We start from the raw sequence: 19,545 nt of genomic DNA, 5'->3' as shown, positions 1-19,545 counted from the left end.
TCAGAGCTTGTGATTGGTCTGTTCATAATTTGTATTTCTTCCTAGTTCACTCTTGGAATGTTGTGCTTTTCTAAGAATTTGTTCACTTTTTCCAGGTTGTCCACTTTATTGGCATATACTTGCTTGTAGTAATCTCTCATGATCCTTTTTATTTCTGAAATGTCAGTTGTTACTTCTCCTTTTTCATTTCTAATCCTGTTGATTTGAGTCTTCTCCCTTTCTTTCTTGATGGCTAACAGTTTATCAATTTTCTTTATCTTCTCAAGGAAGCAGCTTTTAGGGGGATTTGAGAAGATGGTGGAAAAGTAAGATGCGGAGATCACCTTCCTCCCCACAAATACATCAGAAATACATCTACACGTGGAACTGCTCCTATACAACACCCACTGAACACTGGCAGAAGACCTCAGACATCCCAAAAGACAAGAAACTCACCACGTACGTGAGTAGGGCAAAAGAAAAAACAGAGACAAAAGAATAGGGACAGGACCTGCACCAGCAGGAGGGAGCTGTGAAGGAGGAAAGGTTTCCACGCACTAGGAAGCCCCTTTGCAGGCGGAAACAAAGGGTGGCAGGGGGGGGAGCTTCAGGGCCACGGAGGAGAGCACAGCAACATGGATGCAGAGGGCAAAGCGGAGAGATCCCCGCACAGAGGAGCGGTGCCAGGCAGCACTCACCAGCCAAAGAGGATTGTCTGCTCACCCGCTAAGGTGGGCGGAGGCTGGGAGCTGAGGCTCAGGCTTTGGTTGGATCGCGGGGAGAGGACTGTCGTTGGCTGCGTGAACACAGCCTAAAGGGGGCTAGTGTGCCACAGCTAGCCGGGAGGCAGTCCAGGAAAAAGTCAGGACCTGCCGAAGAGGCAAGAGGCTTTTTGTTCCCTCTTTGTTTCCTGGTGCATGAGGAGAGGGGAATAAGAGTGCTGCTTAAAGGAGCTCCGGAGATGGGTGCGAGCTGCAGCTATCAGCGTGGACCCCAGAGACGGGCATGAGACGCTAAGGCTGTGGCTGCAGCCACCAAATGCCTGTGTGCGAGCACAGGTCACTATCCACACCTCCCCTCCCAGGAGCCTCTGCAGCCCACCACTGCCAGGGTCGTGTGACCCAGGGACAACTTCCCGGGGAGAACACACAGCGCGCCTCAGGCTGCTACAATGTCACGCCAGCCTCTGCCGCTGCAGGCTTGCCCTGCATCCGCACCCATCCCTCCCCCCGGCCTGAGTGAGCCAGAGCCCCCGACTTAGCTGCTCCTTAAACCCTGTCCTCTCTGAGTGAAGAACAGATGCCCTCAGGCAACCTACAAGCAGAGGTGGGTCCAAATCCAAATCTGAACCCCGGGAGCTGTGCGAAAAAAGAAGAGAAAGGGAAATTTCTCCCAACAGCCTCAGAAGCAGCGGATTAAAGCTCTCAATCAACTTGATGTACCTGCATCTGTGGAATACCTGAATAGACAATGAATCATCCCAATCTGAGGAGGTGGACTTTGGTGGCAAGATATATTATTCTTTCCCCTTTTCCTCTTTTTGTGAGTGTGTATTTGTATGCTCCTGTGTGAGGTTTAGTCTGTATAGCTTTGCTTTCACCATTTGTCCTACAGTTCTGTCTGTCGGTTTCATTTTCTTTTTTTTGTTTGTTTTTTTACTTAAAGAATTTTTTTTTCTTCATAATTATTTTTTATTTTATTAACTTTATTTTATTTTATCTCACTTTATTTTATTTTATTCTCTTTGTTAATTTCTATTTTTTCTCCCTTTTATTCTGAGCCGTGTGGATGAAAGGCTCTTGGTGCTCCAACCAGGCGTCAGGGCCGTGCCACTGAGGTGGGAGAGCCAAGTTCAGGACACTGGTCCACAATAGACCTCTGAGCTCCACATAATATCAAATGGTGAAAATCTCCCAGAGATCTCAATCTCACACCAAGACCCACCATCACTCGACAACAAGCAAGCTACAGTGCTGGACGCCCTATGCCAAACAACTAGCAAGTCAGGAACACAGCCCCATCTATTAGCAGAGAGGCTGCCTAAAATCATAATAATGTGACAGACACCCCCAAAACACACCACCAGACGTGGACCTGCTCACCAGAAAGACAAGATCCAGCTTCATCCACCAGAACACAGGCACTAATCCCCTCCACCATGAAGCCTATACAACCCACTGAACCAACCTTAGCCACTGGGGACAAACACCAAAAACAAAGGGAACTACGAACCTGCAGCCTGTGAAAAGGAGACCCCAACACACTACTATAAGCAAAATGAGAAGACAGAAAAACACACAGCAGATGGAGCAAGGTAAAAACCCACCAGACGTAACAAACGAAGAGGAAATAGGCAGTCTACCTGAAAAGGAATTCAGAATAATGATAGTAAAGATGATCCACCATCTTGGAAATAGAGAAAATGCAAGAAACATATAACAAGGACCTAGAAGAACTAAAGAGGAAACAAGCAATGATGAACAACACAATAAATGAAATTAAAAATACTCTAGAAGGGATCAATAGTAAAATAACTGAGGCAGAAGAACAGATAAGTGACCTGGAAGATAAAATAGTGGAAATAACTACTGCAGAGCAGAATAAAGAAAAATGAATGAAAAGAACTGAGGACAGTCTCAGGGACCTCTGGGACAACATTAAATGCACCAACATTCGAATTATAGGGGTCCCAGAAGAAGAAGAGAAAAAGAAAGGGATTAAGAAAATATTTGAAGAGATTATAGTTGAAAACTTCCTTAATATGGGAAAGGAAATAGTTAATCAAGTCCTGGAAGCACAGAGAGTCCCATACAGCATAAATCCAAAGGAGAAACACGCCAAGACACATATTAATCAAACTATCAAAAAGTAAACATAAAGAAAACATATTAAAAGCAGCAAGGGAATAACAACAAATAACACACAAGGGAATCACCATAAGGTTAACAGCTGATCTTTCAGCAGAAACTCTGCAAGCCAGAAGGGAGTGGCAGGACATATTTAAAGTGATGAAGGAGAAAAACCTACAACGAATATTACTCTGCCCAGCAAGGATCTCATTGAGATTCCACAGAGAAATTAAAACCTTTACAGACAAGCAAAAGCTGAGAGAGTTCAGCACCACCAAACCAGCTCTACAACAAATGCTAAAGGAACTTCTCTAGGAAAGAAACACAAGAGAAGGAAAATACCTACAATAACAAATGCAAAACAATTAAGAAAATGGGAATAGGAACATACATATCAATAATTACCTTAAATGTAAATGGATTAAAGGCTCCCACCCAAAGAAACAGACTGGCTGAATGGATACAAAAACAAGACCCATATATATGTTCTCTACAAGAGACCCACTTCAGACCTAGGGACACATACAGACTGAAAGTGAGGGGATGGAAAAAGATATTCCATGCAAATGGAAATCAAAAAAAAGCTGGAGGAGCAATTCTCATATCAGACAAAACAGACTTTAAAATAAAGACTATTACAAGAGACAAAGAAGGACACTACATAATGATCAAGGGATTGATCCAATAAGAAGATATAACAATTGTAAATATTTATGCACCCAACATAGGAGCACCTCAATACATAAGGCAAATACTAACAGCCATAAAAGGGGAAATCGACAGTAACACAATCATAGTAGGGGACTTTAACACCCCACTTTCACCAATGGACAGATCATCCAAAATGAAAATAAATAAGGAAACACAAGCTTTAAATGATACATTAAACACGATAGACTTAATTGATATTTATAGGACATTCCACCCAAAAACAACAGAATACACATTTTTCTCAAGTGCTCATGGAACATTCTCCAGGATAGATCATACCTCGGGTCACAAATCAAGCCTTAGTAAATTTAAAAAAATTGAAATCATATCAAGTATCTTTTCCTACCACAATGCTATGAGACTAGATATCAATTACAGGAAAAGATCTGTAAAAAATACAAACACATGGAGGCTAAACAATACACTACTTAATAACCAAGTGATCAATGAAGAAATCACAGGGGAAATCAAAAAATACCTAGAAACAAATGACAGTGGAAACATGACAACACAAAACCTATGGGATGCAGGAAAAGCAGTTCTAAGAGGGAAGTTCGAAGCAATACAACCCTACCTTAAGAAACAGGACACATCTCAAATAAACAACCTAACCTTGCACCTAAAGCAGACAGAGAAAGAAGAACAAAAAAACCCCAAAGTTAGCAGAAGGAAAGAAATCATAAAGATCACATCAGATATAAATGAAAAAGAAATGAAGGAAACGATAGCAAAGATCATTATTGAAATTGAAAGCTGGTTCTTTTAGAGGATAAACAAAATTAATAAACCATTAGCCAGACTCATCAAGAAAAAAAGGAAGACTCAAATCAATAGAATTAGAAATGAAAAAGGAGAAGTAACAACTGACACTGCAGAAATATGAAGGATCATGAGAGACTACTAGAAGCAACTGTATGCCAATAAAATGGACAACCTGGAAGAACTGGGCAAATTCTTAGAAATGCACAACCTGCCGAGACTGAACCAGGAAGAAACAGAAAATACGAACAGACCAATTACAAGCAATGAAATTGAAACTGTGATTAAAAATCTCCCAACAAACAAAAGCCCAGGACCAGATGGCTTCACAGGCGGATTATATCAAACATTTAGAGAAGAGCTAACACCTATCCTTCTCAAACTCTTCCAAAATATAGCAGAGGGAGGAACACTCCCAAACTCTTTCTACGAGGCAACCATTACCCTGATACCAAAACCAGACAAAGATGTCACAATATCAATATCACTGATGAACATAGATGCAAAAATCCTCAACAAAATACTAACAAACAGAATCCAACAGCACTTTAAAACGATCATACACCATGATCAAGTGGGGTTTATCAAGGAATGCAAGGATTCTTCAATATACGCAAAACAATCAATGTGATAAACCATAGTGACAAATTGAAGGAGGAAAACCGTATGATCATCTCAATAGATGCAGAGAAAGCTTTTAACAAAATTCAACGCCCATCTATGATAAAAACCCTCTATGTGGTAGGCATAGAGGTAGATTACCTCAACATAATAAAGGCCATAAATGACAAACGCACAGCCAACATCATCCTCAGTGGTGAAAAAATGAAACCATTTCCACTAAGATCAGGAACAAGACAAGGTTGCCCATTCTCATCACTATTATTCAACATAGTTTTGGAATTTTTAGCCACAGCATTCAGAGAAGAAAAAGAGATAAAAGGAATCCAAACTGGAAAAGAAGAAGTAAATCTGTCACTGTTTGCAGAGGACATGATACCATACATAGAGAATCCTAAAGATGCTACCAGAAAACTACTAGAGCTAATCAATGAATTTGGTAAAGTAGCAGGATACAAAATTAAGGCACAGAAATCTCTTGCATTCCTATACGCAAATGATGAAAAATCTGAAAGTGAAATTAAGAAAACACTCCCATTTACCATTGCAACAAAAAGAATAAAATATCTAGGAATAAACCTACCTAAGGAGACAAAAGACCTGTATGCAGAAAATTATAAGACACTGATGAAAGAAATTACAGATGATCCAAACAGATGGAGAGATATACCACATTCTTGGATTGGAAGAACCAACATTGAGAAAAGGAACCTACTTCCCAAAGCAATCTACAGATTCAATGCAATCCCTATCAAACAACCACTGACATTTTTCACAAAACTAGAACAAAAATTTCACAATTTGTATGGAAACACAAAAGACCCCGTATAGCCAAAGCAATCTTGAGAACGAAAAATGGAGCTGAAGGAATCAGGCTCCCTGATGTCAGACTATACTACAAGGCTACAGTAGTCAAGATAGTATGTTACTGGCACAAAAACAGCAATATAGATCAATGGAACAGGATAGACAGCCCAGAGATAAATACACGCACATATGGTCACCTTATCTTTGATAAAGGAGGCAAGAATATACAGTGGAGAAAAGACAGCCTCTTCAATAAGTGGTGCTGGGAAAACTGGAGAGGCACATGTAAAAGTATGAAATTAGAACACTCCCTAACACCATACACAAAAATAAAATCAAAATGGATTAAGGACCTAAATGAAAGGTCAGACACTATCAAACTCTTAGAGGACAACATAGGCAGAACACTCTATGACATAAATCACAGCAAGATCCTTTTTGACTCACCTCTTAGAGGAATGGAAATCAAAGCAAAAATAACAAATGGGACCTAATGAAACTTAAAAGCTTTTGCACAGCAAAGGAAACCATAAACAAGACCAAATGACAACCCTCAGAATGGGAGAAAATATTTGCAAATGAAGCAGCTGACAAAGGATTAATCTCCAAAATTTACAAGCAGCTCAATAACAAAAAAACAAACAACCCAATCCAAAAATGGGCAGAAGACCTAAATAGACATTTCTCCAAAGAAGATATACAGATTGTCAACAAACACATGAAAGAATGTTTAACATCATTAATCATTAGAGAAATGCAAATCAAAATTACAATGAGATTTCATCTCACACCGGTCAGAATGGCCATCATCAAAAAATCTACAAACAATAAATGCTGGAGAGGGTGTGGAGAAAAGGGAACCCTCTTGCACTGTCGGTGGGAATGTAAATTGATAGAGCCATTATGGAAAATAGTATGGAGGTTCTTAAGAAACTAAAAATAGAACTACCATATGACCCAGCAATCCCACTCCTGGGCATATACCCTGAGAAAACCATAATTCAAAAAGAGTCATGTACCAAAATGTTCTTTGAAGCTCTATTTACAATAGCCAGGAGATGGAAGCAACCTAAGTGTCTATCGATGTGGCACATATATACAATGGAATATTACTCAGCCATAAAAAGAAACGAAATTGAGTTATTTGTAGTGAGGTGGATGGACCCAGAGTCTGTCATACAGAGTGAAGTAAGTCAGAAAGAGAAAAACAAATACTGTACGCTAACACATATATATGGAATCTAAGAAAAAAAAAGTCATGAAGAACCTAGGTGTCAGATGGGAATAAAGACACAGACCTACTAGAGAATGGACTTGAGGATATGGGGAGGGGGAAGGGTAAGCTCTGACAAAGTGATAGAGTGGCATGGACATATATACACTACCAAACGTAAAATAGCTAGCTAGGGCTTCCCTGGTGGCGCAGTGGTTGAGAGTCCACCTGCCAATGCAGGGGACAGGGATTCGTGCCCCGGTCCAGAAACATCCCATATGCCGCAGAGCGGCTGGGCCCGTGAGCCATGGCCGCTGAGCCTGTGCGTCCAGAGCCTGTGCTCTGCAATGGGAGAGGCCACAGCAGTGAGAGGCCCATGTACCACCAAAAAAAATTAAAAAAAAGATAGCTAGTCGGAAGCAGCCGCATAGCACAGGGAGATCAGCTAGGTGCTTTGTGACCCCCTAGAGGGGTGGGATAGGGAGGGTGGGAGGGAGGGAGATGCAAGAGGGAAGAGGTATGGGAACATATGTATATGCATAACTGATTCAGTTTGTTATAAACCAGAAACTAACACACCATTGTAAAGCAATTATATTCCAATAAAGATGTTAAAAAGAAGAAGCAGCTTATAGTTTTATTGATCTTTGCTATAGTTTCCTTCATTTCTTTTTCATTTATTTCTGATCTGATCTTTATGATTTCTTTTGTTCTGCTAACTTTGGGGTGTTTTTTTTTCTTCTTTCTCTATCTGCTTTAGGTGTAAGGTTGGGTTGTTTATTTGATATTTTTCTTGTTTCTTGAGGCAGGATTGTATTGCTATAAACTTGTCCCGTAGAACTGCTTTAGCTGCATCCCATAGGTTTTGGGCCGTAGTGTTTCATTGTCATTTGTACTATGAATGACATTTAAAGTCAAGTGGGAGGAGAAAGAAGTAAACACAGTCAATTATGAGATAACTGTTGTAAGACATAATCTTACAAATATGTAAACAAACTACACTTGGCCAATTAAATGAGGAATGCTTAATTCCAATTAAAGAGAATGGGACAAACTTATGAAAGAGGTGACACTTTAAAGAATAGGCTGAATCTTTTTTTTTCCATTTCTGTATAATTTTTTAAATTAGTTTTTATTGGAATATAGTTGCTTTACAATATTGTCTTAGTTTCTGCTGTACAGCCAAGTGTACACATACATATATCCCCACTTTTTTGGATTTCCTTCCCATTTAGGTCACCACAGAGCAATGAGTTCCCTGTTGTATCTTTTTTGAAGCTGCATTTTCTAACTCTTTACTGCTAGTATATAGAAATTTAATTTTCTTGTATATTAATCTTATATCTAGCCACCCTGCTAAATTCCTGTGTTCATTTTAATAACTGTTCTATAGATTTTTTAAATTTTTTATATGTAAATAATTATATTTTCTTTAAATAATGACAGTTTGCTTCTTTTATTTAATTTCTTATTCATGTATGTTATGTGTTTGAACTTATTTTGCAGGTTAGGAGTGCCTGTATAATGTTAAATAAAAGCTGTGAAACCAGCCTCCTTCTCTTAGTCATAATTTTAAATGGAATGTTTTTAATAGTTCACCAGTGAGTATGATTCTTGCTATATAGTTTTTAGAGATACACTGTATCAGGTTAAATAAAATTCCCTTTTATTCCTAGTTGGAGAAGAGTTTTAATCCTAAGTGGTTGCTGGGTTTTATAGGATGTTTTTTTGGCATGTTTCTGAATTATAATAAACTATAATATACTTTTTCTCCTTTAAGCCACTAAAATGGTGAGTTAAATTAACACATTTTTTCTAATGTTGAACCAAACTTGCTTCTCTGTATTAAATCCAGTTTAATCACAGTAGAGTTGTTTAATACAATGCTGAATTTGGGTTCCTAATATTTACTTAAGTCTTTTTATATACATTAATTAGGGAGACTGTCCTGTAATTTTCCCTTTTCATTCTAGCCTTCTAAGGTTTAACTAGTCTCATAAACTAAGTTGTAAAGTATTATATATTTTTCTATTCTATGAGTGAGTTTGTTTAAGACTGAAATTACTAGTTTGTGTTAGCTTGCTATCTTCATGGTAATAAGATTTTTAAATACTGATTCCATTTTTAATAAGTATGCAATAATCTAGATTTTCTATTTATTTCTGAACCTGTTTTGGTGATATACATTTTTCCAGGAATTACCTATTTCAAGAAAATGTTCAAATGTATAGTCACAGAGCTGTCCAAACCTTTTCTCATATTTGAAACCAATGGTTGCCTTTGTCAAGTCCCATCTTTAGTTCCAATTTACTTATAGGTTGTCTCTCTCTTTTTTTTTTTTTTTAACTCTACCTTGCCAGGCATTTGTCTAATTTTAATAGTTTTTTTTTTTTTTTTTTTTTGGTTCTGTTGGTCCTCTCTACTGTATCTTTGTTTTCAAATTCATTAATTTCTGCTCTTAATCACGTCTTTCCTTCTACTTTCTTTGGGTTTATTGCATTATTCTAACTCCTTAAGTTAAATAGTTATTTTACTTATTTTCAGCCTTTCTTCTTTTTAAATATAAACACTTAATGACCATTTATCCCTAAATATTATTTTAGCTTTATCCCACGTTTTCATTTTCATTATTTCCTCTTTCAACCATGAGTCATTTAGAAATTGTTTTTAATTTCCAAATGTGTAGATGTTTTTAGTTACTATTTTGTTATAAACCTCAAAATTGTGTGATATTAGAGAACATGATCTGAATGATACCTGTCTTTGAAATTCACTGAAACCTGTTTCATGGGCTAGCACATGGTCAATTTTTACAAATGTTCCAGGTATACTTGAAAGGAAGAGTCTATATATAGCCATTGAAGCAAGATTATTTATAGGTAGTAATTCCTTACTTTCAGTAATACTTTTGCTTTAAAAGTCTTTAAAGTCTATTTTGTCTATTAACATTACACTCACTTTCATTTTGCCTGATGTATCATTTCCAATCCTTTAACTTTTAACCTATGTATATTTTTATGTTTTAGGCATATCTCTTCTAAATAGCTTTAACCTATCTGGATTTTGTTTTTGTTTTATTTTGGTTTTGTTTTCTCCAGTCTTACAATATTATTCTTTTAACTGAAGAGTTGTAATATATTAATATTTATGTTGTGATACATTTGAATTCATATCTACTATTTTGTACTTTCTCTTTGCTTAACTTTTTTGGGGGGCAGCCTTATTTTTTTTTATTGTGATTTTTTCCCTCATTACATTTTTCCCACTTTTAAAATAGAAATCATACACTCCATTTCTATTCTTAAAATGATTACCCAGTTATTTAAACAAATATTTAAAGTATAAAGGTAATCAATACCCCTAACTTTTCTCCTTTGAATGCTTAAAATCTAATCACTCTCCCTCCCAGGCCAATTTATATGCTATTGTTTTCCTAAATTCTAGTTCTGTCTTGGAAAACTCTCATTCTCTCTTTAAGTATTGCCTCTGTCACATTTTCTCCATTATCTCCTTCTCGAAGTCTGATTAGACCTGTGATGGACCTTCTCATGCTGTCCTCCATGTTCCTCAAACTTTCATTTTTTTGTTCCCCAATCTTCTCTATATGTTATATTCTGGGTATTTTCTTTTCATCTACATTCTAGTTAACAAATGTCTTCTTCAGTTGTGTCTAATCTTCTGCTTTATCTGTCCTTTTTTTCTTTTCTTTGCATTCCACCCAGAGCCGAGGACAAGTCCAGCATATATCCCAATAGCCACCAACATAAGGAAGAGTTATTTCAATGGTCATTTATTAAGGATGTCATCCTTTGGGCATCCCAGCTTTTATATGGTGATTCTCCATTGAAACTTACTCCCTTCTTAGATGCCGAACTTCATCTCCATTCCTTCATAAACAGACCTATAAAATATAGGCCCTAAGCCACCAAGGATCAGCAGGTAATACCTGGGTAAACATCAATTCAAATGCTCACCTATACCAATTAGCTCACACTTTCTTATTATTTCTAAGTTCTGAGAAATCCTCTTCCTTTCCTCCTACCTTAGTCATGCATTGAAAAGTACTTTTTGTTAATATTCCATGTAATATTTTAAGGTATATTGTTACAAGAAGGGTTTTTCTAAACATTGTCTGCCACACTGCCAGAACTAAAAGTGGAAAGCTGCTGACTTTTATTCAGTGATCTTATATTCCCCAAGATATCTTACAGAATTCTCATTATTTTTCAAGACATTTTCTGATCATATCTTTGAATTTTCTAGGTAGACAAACATATTACATAGGTAGACAAACATATTACAAAGAATTCACAACAACTCTCTTTTCCTTTCCACCATTAATAACCCTTACTTCTTTTTCTTGTTTTAGTGCATTGGCTAAAACCTGCAGTAGCAACAGCAGCCTCATCTTGTTTTTAATGTAACATGGAAAAGATTATACCAAAATAAACTAAGAGAATCTGAGTATCATCTATTGACTTTCTCCTCCATTGAAACAGATGGTCTAAGTAGTTTGACTCTATTCAAAACAAGGGCTTAAAGTTCAAACTGGAATTAGAAATTGAAACTAGGTGATATGCACTAAATGTTTGTGGCCCCCCAAAATTCTTATGTTGCAATCCTAACCCCTAATGTGATGGTACTAGGAGGTAGGGCCTGTGGGGTGATTAGGTCATGACAGTGGAGCTCTCATGAATGGGATGAGTGCCCTTATAAAAGAGACCCCAGAGAGTTCTCTTGCCCTTTCCACCATGAGAAGACACAATCAGAAGATGGTCATCTGTGATCCAGGAGGCAGGACCTCACCAGACCAGAATCTGCTGGCACTTTGCTCTTGGACTTTCCAGCCTCAAGAACTGTGAGAAATGAATGTCTGTGATTTAAGTCACCTAATGTATGGTATTTTTGTTACAGTAGCCTGAATAGACTAAGACACTGGGTCAGTCAAAAGTCTTTTCACGGGACTTCCCTGGTGGCACAGTGGTTAAGAATCTACCTGCCAGTGCAGGGGACACAGGTTCGATCCATGGTCCGGGAAGATCCCACACGCTGCAGAGCAACTAAGCCCGTGAGCCACAACTACTGAAGCCCGCACACCCTAGAGCCCATGCGTCGCAACTACTGAGACCACGCACTGCAACTACTGAAGCCCGCATGCTCTAGGGCCTGTGTGCCGCAACTACTGAGCCCACGTGCTGTAACTACTGAAGCCCACACGCCTAGAGCCCGTGCTCCGCAACAAGAGAAGCCACCGCAATGAGGAGCCCGTGCACCGAACACAGCCAAAAAAAAAAAAAGTCTTTTCACAAAATTGAAAATCAAAACCTCTAACACTGTAAAGGAACAATCTTTAATCTACTTTATTAGTACGTTAAATCCTAATCTAGAGAAAATATGTACTTTAAATATTTCTTGTACTTTAGTGAATAAGCAATTGTAAACCAAAAGCTCAGCACTGTGAGCAGATTCATCACCATGTTACTTCAAAGTTTATCAATGGGGGCTTCCCTGGTGGCGCAGTGGTTGAGAATCCGCCTGCCAATGCAGGACACACGGGTTCAAGCCCTGGTCTGGGAAGATCCCACATGCCAGGGAGCAGCTGGCCCCGTGAGTTACTGAGCCTGTGCATCTGGAGCCTGTGCTCCGCAACAAGGGAGGCCACGATAGTGAGAGGCCCACGCACCGCGATGAGGAGTGGCCCCCACTTGCCACAACTGGAGAAAGCCCTTGCACAGAAACGAAGACCCAACACAGCCATAAATAAATAAATAAATAAAAATAAAACAACTTTATTGAGGCACAAAAAAAAAAAAAAAAAAATTTATCAATGAATAATGTATATTGAAACTCCTAAACATGTAGGGCATATACATTAAAGAGAAAGTTAAAGGCACATTCTTCACTATCTTCTCCTATGTATCAGTAAACAAAATTGATACTGCCGGAAAGCATTTTACTCTAATTAATAAAATTACCAGAATGGAATGTTGGCATAGGCTGAAGCCATACTTTTAAATTAATAGAGAAAGACTCTGAACAACAACTCATGATTACAATTACAAATTAGTTTATTTGCCCTAGACTTTAAATTAAAGAAAATGTGTACAGCCATTCCTCCACATAAACTTAAGAGAAAAACTAACAAAGTACTACTGAAAGTTTACATAGATTCTTTGGAATCCATTGCCCCATGAGTAACAGCATTTTGAAGAGACCATCATTAGCAGAACTTACCATGACACAGATCATTATTTCCCACTTCCTCATATCTTCACAGTAGCTCATGCATTGAAGCACAAAAGATTCTTACTGTAAGTCAAACTATTTCAATTGCCACAATGCCACTCACAGAATGAATGACACACTGCCACATCCTCCTCATTCTACTACAACAAAGTTCTATCATTCTAACAGGTACAAATTTAATTAATGGATTATATGTCACCAGTGGACTTCAAATGGATTTAGAGATTACTTTTATATTATAAATTAATTGTCAAGCTAGAATAGACACTGTGACCATGTCAAAATGAAAAGCTAGGTAAAAAAGAAACAGGCATAAGAAAGGCTGTTTTAAACCTTTCTATTAAAGTTGACATCATTAAATGTTCCAAGGATAATTCTGATCTAGAATCAGGTCTTCTTTCTGCAGCAATCCCATTGTTCATGAATCAGCTAAATAGTAGACATTCCCATTTACTTGGTATTAGCAATAAGCCTGAAAAACCTCTGTACCTTCTACTCTGCTTCCTAGCTCCAAAAATAAAGGAAGCATTTTAAATACAGTTGAACACCAATGTCAGGAACATATGTCTTTAAAAAATTATAACTTGGCATCATAACTAAAGGCATTAAATCCATTTTTTAAATGCAGACAGTGCAGCCAAGAATATACAACCTCATTTCACGAGTTTTAAGAAATATTTAAACATAGAGTCAAATAAATAATAAAAGTTTTATAAAAACAAGCCTTTATCCACATGTTAATGAGAAGACACTCAAAAGTACAAGAACCTTCAGAAAGTAAGAAAGGACATCCAGTGCAAACTTTACAATTTCACTTTCTCACATCTACTTTCCTATTCCTTCTTTTCTTTCTGAAACCAAGATCCTTTCTTAGGAGAAATCAGATGTAAGAAAGGAGTTGCAATCACTATTTTTCTTTCAGGAGGACTTCAAGTGGCTGGGTGAGACAAAGTAGTTCTACCAATTAATAGTACCCAGGAAAGGTTTAGAATACCCTACTTGTTTACGTCGAAGAAAAGAAGGATTTAGAAAGAAAATGAGTAAAGATGAGAGTAAAATGGGTCAAAATTCAAGTGTCAACCTGGAGGGCCCATAGGCAATATAATAATACTGCAAATAGAAGTGGAAAGGAGGGGGGATCTAGAATATTAGAGAAGGGGGCAGAAAGTACGACTACAAAGAAAATTCTTCATATTTCTTCTTGTATACCTGTCACTCAATATTAAAATTTTGTTTATCTTCAGCATACTGTCCATTTTTGTACCACCTTGCAACCCTATTACATCATCCCAGAAACCCACTCATCTCAGAGCTGAAAGTCATTCAGGCACATCTTCCTTAAAATCTAACCCTTTTCCCAATTAGAAAACTGCCCCTTTCTTTTCCAACCCATCCCTTCCCCCAACTAAAACTCTCGTTTTCTCATGTGGGTGGTTTCCACTAGGAAAAGAACCGGATATGAGTAAACCACATTGAGAACTTAAGCTTTGTTGAGGATATAAGTATTTTTTAAATGGAAGCTGCTTCGTAGAATATAATGGAATAATGTATAAAGAGATATTTTTGAGCAACGGTTATTATCTCAAATTCTTGTCTAGTCTGGGGCTAGGAGTTTCTTCATTTAGTTAACCATTCAGCAAATATTTACTGAGTATCTAGAAATATAGGGATAAACTTGGCATCCTACTTCTGCACCTTGTCAGTTTATACTGCAGAGTTTAACAGGAAGAAGTGAACGGAGGGCTAGAAAAAAAATAGGTGATAACAGGACTACAGGTAAGGATGAGAAATCCTTGCTTTACATACTCCAACAACCCATACACCACCATCCTGGCCTCCATCCTGCTTTACACCTGCCCTTGGCATCACTAATTGAGCACTAACTGATCACATTCTTTCCTGCTGAAACCAGGTGTGGATCAGAATTTTTTCAACATTATGTTCCAGATAACCAGTTGGTATTTAAAATGAAAACTATGTGTTATTTCCAAGTTAAAGGAGAGGTCAGGCATCTGTGAAAGAAAAAATTTTTAAATGACAGAAGGAACCACTTATATTCAGTCTAGAAGAGTAACAAAAATAGCAGTTATGTGTCATACAGCACTGCATAGATACTTTAAGATACTGTATTTCACTGAATCCTAATAACAATCCTATGAGGCAGTACTATTTCCATTTCACACTTGAGGAAAGTGGAAGGCTATCCCCAGCCTCTGCTTATCTAAATCCCTTTCTTCCATGGCAGCCTCCAAACCAGCTCTCCATAGCCATCCCCTCTTCTAATCTCCTCCAGCATCTGACACTTAACAAATGTTACGCGGGACGGAGCTTCGTGCGCGCTGCGTGGCCGAGATGATGAAACGTCATTTAGAGAGATTATGTGATTTTTCTCTTGGTCAAGACCTCGTGGGTGATGGAGCCAGAAATCACCATTTGAAATGTCAGCTCTTAAACACCGTCTTGGAACACTGCGTGGGGAATCATACTGGTTGACGTTCATAGATTTGTGGTCCTACTGGTCTTCTGTGCCATCTGGCTCTTCCATTGCGTCACGTCTGTTACACTCCTCCCGCCTGCTGGCGTGTTGGCTCCGCGACAGCAGTTCAGCTACCGTGGCCTGTGTTTCCTCTTCAACCCCACAGAGAGGTCAGCCTGAATCAACATGTCTGGGACTGAAGAAGCAATTCTTAGTGGCCATCCTGCTGGTGGCAACTCTGTATTATGCTTTGGTCAGTACCAATACACAGCAGAAGAGTACCAGGCCATCCAGAATGCTCTGAGGCAGAGGCTGGGCCCAGAATACATAAGTAGCCGCATGGCTGGAGGAGGCCAGAAGGTGTGTTACATCGAGGGTCACAGGGTAATTAATCTGGCCAATGAGATGTTTGGGTACAATGGCTGGGCACACTCTATCACACAACAGAACGTGGATTTTGTTGACCTTAACAATGGCAAGTTCTACGTGGGCGTCTGTGCATTTGTGAGAGTCCAGCTGAAGGATGGTTCGTATCATGAGGATGTGGGCTATGGTGTCAGCGAGGGCCTCAAGTCCAAAGCCTTGTCTTTGGAGAAGGCGAGGAAGGAGGCAGTGACCGATGGGCTGAAGCGAGCACTGAGAAGTTTCGGGAATGCACTTGGAAATTGTATTCTGGACAAAGACTATCTGAGGTCACTAAACAAGCTTCCACACCAGCCGCCTCTTGAAGTGGACTTAACTAAAGCAAAGAGACAAGACTTGGAACCATCTGTAGAACAAGCCAGATATAGCAGCTGCCGACAGAACCTGACTCTGGGACCCCCCAAACCACAGGAGGTGACGTCCCCTTGCAGACCAAGCCACCACGTTGTGATGCAGGGGATGAGGACAGCAGCTCCGGGTGCAGGCCGCGTGCCCTCCCCGCCCCTGCTCCTTCCCAGAAGCCCGGCCTCCGCTGCCACAGAGAGCGATGCCACGTACCAGCGGAAGCTCCGGCAAAGACAGCTGCAGCAGCAGTTCCGGGAGCAGATGGAGAAACAGCAGCAGGAACCCCCGTCTGGCCCACCCGCCGAGAAGCAGGGTCCTGCAGCGCTGCCACCGGTGCCACCTGCCGGAACTGCTGCTTCAGAGCCGCTCACCCAGACAGACGTGTTTCCAGAACGAGATGGAGACCTGGAACAGGACCCCCCAGAGCCTTTGCCACCAGAATCCACAGGCAAAATCTGGACCCTGGAACCTTCAAACTTACAACCTTAACCAACACATAACAGGAGACTGTGATTCATATAGGAAGAACCAGGACACGAAGAAAAGGAAATTGGATCCATCTTGACCAAGGCTCCGTTCACCTCACTGGATTCTGTCACACAGGGACTTTCAAAAACTGCTTCTTGGTCATGAAATGACTCATCATTCCTAGGGAATGAGCTTTACCTCCGGGGATTTACCTTGCTTCATGCTCAACTTCGCCAGAGGATTTCACTATTGGAACCTGACGCAGATCAACCTGGGCAGGTTGGGAAGCCCTGCGGAGATTAAACAAACAAACACCTTTTCTTTGGCTCTTCACTATTTATTCCTAAGCTTTTATGTTAATAAAGGTAGAAATTCTAGGAATCACAGTGGCCACCTTCCCCACGCACCAACCTCGACAGCGGCCTGCGCTTTGTCACTCTGTGTGACCTCTGACCCCTTCCGCTGCCACTCATCTACAACAATCTGTCATTTAGAGGCTCATCATGAAACTACTTCCATTTTTTCCTAATAAGGAAATAATCTAAGACCAAAGAAAAGGCATTTTAAGAAAGCAAAATAAAATCCTACTTTGTAACAAAAAAAAAAAAAAAAAAAAAAAAAAACAAATGTTACGCTGTATGATTATCTTTTTCATGCCTCTATCCTGCCTCCCCCACTAAATACCATATTCCCCTTCCTTACTATAGCTGGTGCTCAAAAATACATGTTTACCTAATAGCCAAAACAATTTTGTAAATAGCCAAACAGTCGAAAGTAAGTAGATATTAAAGGAAAACTGCACACCCTATATTTGGCCACCCAGGCATTTTTAGTACAGTAAAATATTATTTATTATAAGAAATTAGCCACTTCTAGCTGTGGCCTTGGAAAGTTGTCTTCACATGACACATGACGTGTTTATATGTCATACTTCACATAAAGTAGTTAAAGATCAGAAAACTAGACTGCCCAAAGTTATACAGCTAGCAACGAAATCAGTAAGGATCTTAGTCTAGGCCTGTTTCATCCTAAGTCCCATATTCTTACCACACACATCTCCAAAGAAGCAGGTTTAAGGTCATGCCAACATACATGAGATCAAAAGATAACACACAGTTGGAAGGTTAGCTAATATAGGAGCTGATTTTTCTTCTATTGCTTGATGATGCCCAGACAAGTTCCCTGAAATAATTTAACAAGCTCTGATACACCAAGTTATTCTGTAATGAACGTGTATCATCTTTTAAGCCAACAAAAAGGTCTTAGCTAAGGTTACAGCTGTAAAATTGTAGTTGACTATGTTTGGTTATTTTTATATATCTTTTAACTAAATTTCTGTAATCCCTATCTTTCTGTTTATATGGTGACATTTCCAGCCTTCTTATCAAATTTACATGACATATAACACTGGCTTTATTAGCCCACCTAGTTTCTAAAAATCTCAAATTCATTTTTAAGCAGCAACAGTGAGCTCCAAGTACAAGGGATTCAGGAGCTGTAATTTGAAACATACTAGCAATACATGCCCACAAGGCAAAATAAGAGCATTTTAGCAGCAAATTAGCAAAACAGGAGTGACATACTGGAACAAGAAAAAGTTATCTTAGCCACGTGACAAGGGCTTAGCACAAAACTGTACTTCTTACAGTAACTAAAATACCTATTAATGTGTATATTGTGAAGCAACAAAAAAGTCTAAACATTAAAAAATTAGACAAAATTATGACAGCCAGCATTAAAAAATGATAAGAATGCAGAATACAATAGAGAAAATAAAGAGATGTACAGCAAAAGAGAAAACTCTGGCTTCAGTGCAGTCTTTACACAAAAGAATTACATTAAACTCAATTTGTTTTAAGAGTAAAGGAAAAGATACAAAGCATAAAAATGAAAAAACATTTTAAGAAGACTACTAAAAAAATTAGTATTTATTAAATAAAAGATAATACATCTACAAATACTGAGGGGCCAACTCCTTTCTATAAACATTTTGTATATACAATAAAAGCCTTACTGCATTACCCATTTAAGTTATGCTAGAGATCTGGGGACTTATATGAATGGCCCATGTATCAGAGTATCTAGATAAGAAACCAGAAAAAAAGAATTAATAGGAAGCAGAGTCACTGATGTCTGTGACCCCACAGTAAATTGAAGACTACTCAGAAGGGTAATAAACCTTTGCAATGTTAGCTAGTTTTTTATTTTGGTTACAGGATACCATTAAAGCATTTATAGAATAGTAACTGATTTAAAAATTCCATTCTCTGCCATTTAAAATTATAGGCAATTAACTTATATAATAGCTATAAGCCTAAGAAAGATTAAATATAAATTATATTTCTGTAAAAATGAGTTTTATTTTAAGGTATCAATGAACACTCACCACATAAAAGATTTCTCTCCATTCACTCCCTCATTCAACATATTACTGAGCACCTACTATATACCAAGCATGAGGTTTGGAACTAGGGATACAATGGTGAAGAAAAATAGACACAGTATCTTCCCTCATGAAACATAAAGTCTATGGGACAGACAGACATTAATCACACAATCACTAGACAAATGTAAACTTTTAACCAAAACAAGTCTTACAAAGGAGAGCACAGAATTCCCTAGTTGCAGAGATCTTTGGTATAAAGGAA

General features: G+C 38.6%; 2 protein-coding genes across 2 annotated transcripts in view; one reads left to right on the top strand and one right to left on the bottom strand.

Moving 5' to 3' along the window:
• The window catches only part of NUBPL (NUBP iron-sulfur cluster assembly factor, mitochondrial), a gene marked incomplete at its 3' end in the record, with an annotated part of 245,246 nt that overhangs the window by 152,208 nt on the left and 73,493 nt on the right, over positions 1–19,545 (bottom strand). The window lies entirely within an intron of this gene.
• On the top strand, positions 15,848–17,474 carry LOC307050491 (DNA repair protein RAD52 homolog; the record flags this gene model as incomplete). The annotated part of the gene is given in 2 exon segments (XM_079700580.1): positions 15,848–16,818; positions 16,820–17,474. Coding segments are annotated over 2 exon segments (1,146 nt in total). The 3' UTR covers positions 16,995–17,474.

This window comes from Hyperoodon ampullatus (assembly GCF_949752795.1).
Source record: "Hyperoodon ampullatus genome assembly, chromosome: 3".
In the NCBI taxonomy this organism is placed as follows: domain Eukaryota; kingdom Metazoa; phylum Chordata; class Mammalia; order Artiodactyla; family Ziphiidae; genus Hyperoodon; species Hyperoodon ampullatus.
The sequence above is the reverse complement of the archived record's forward strand: the minus strand, read 5'-3'. Positions and strand labels throughout refer to the sequence as shown.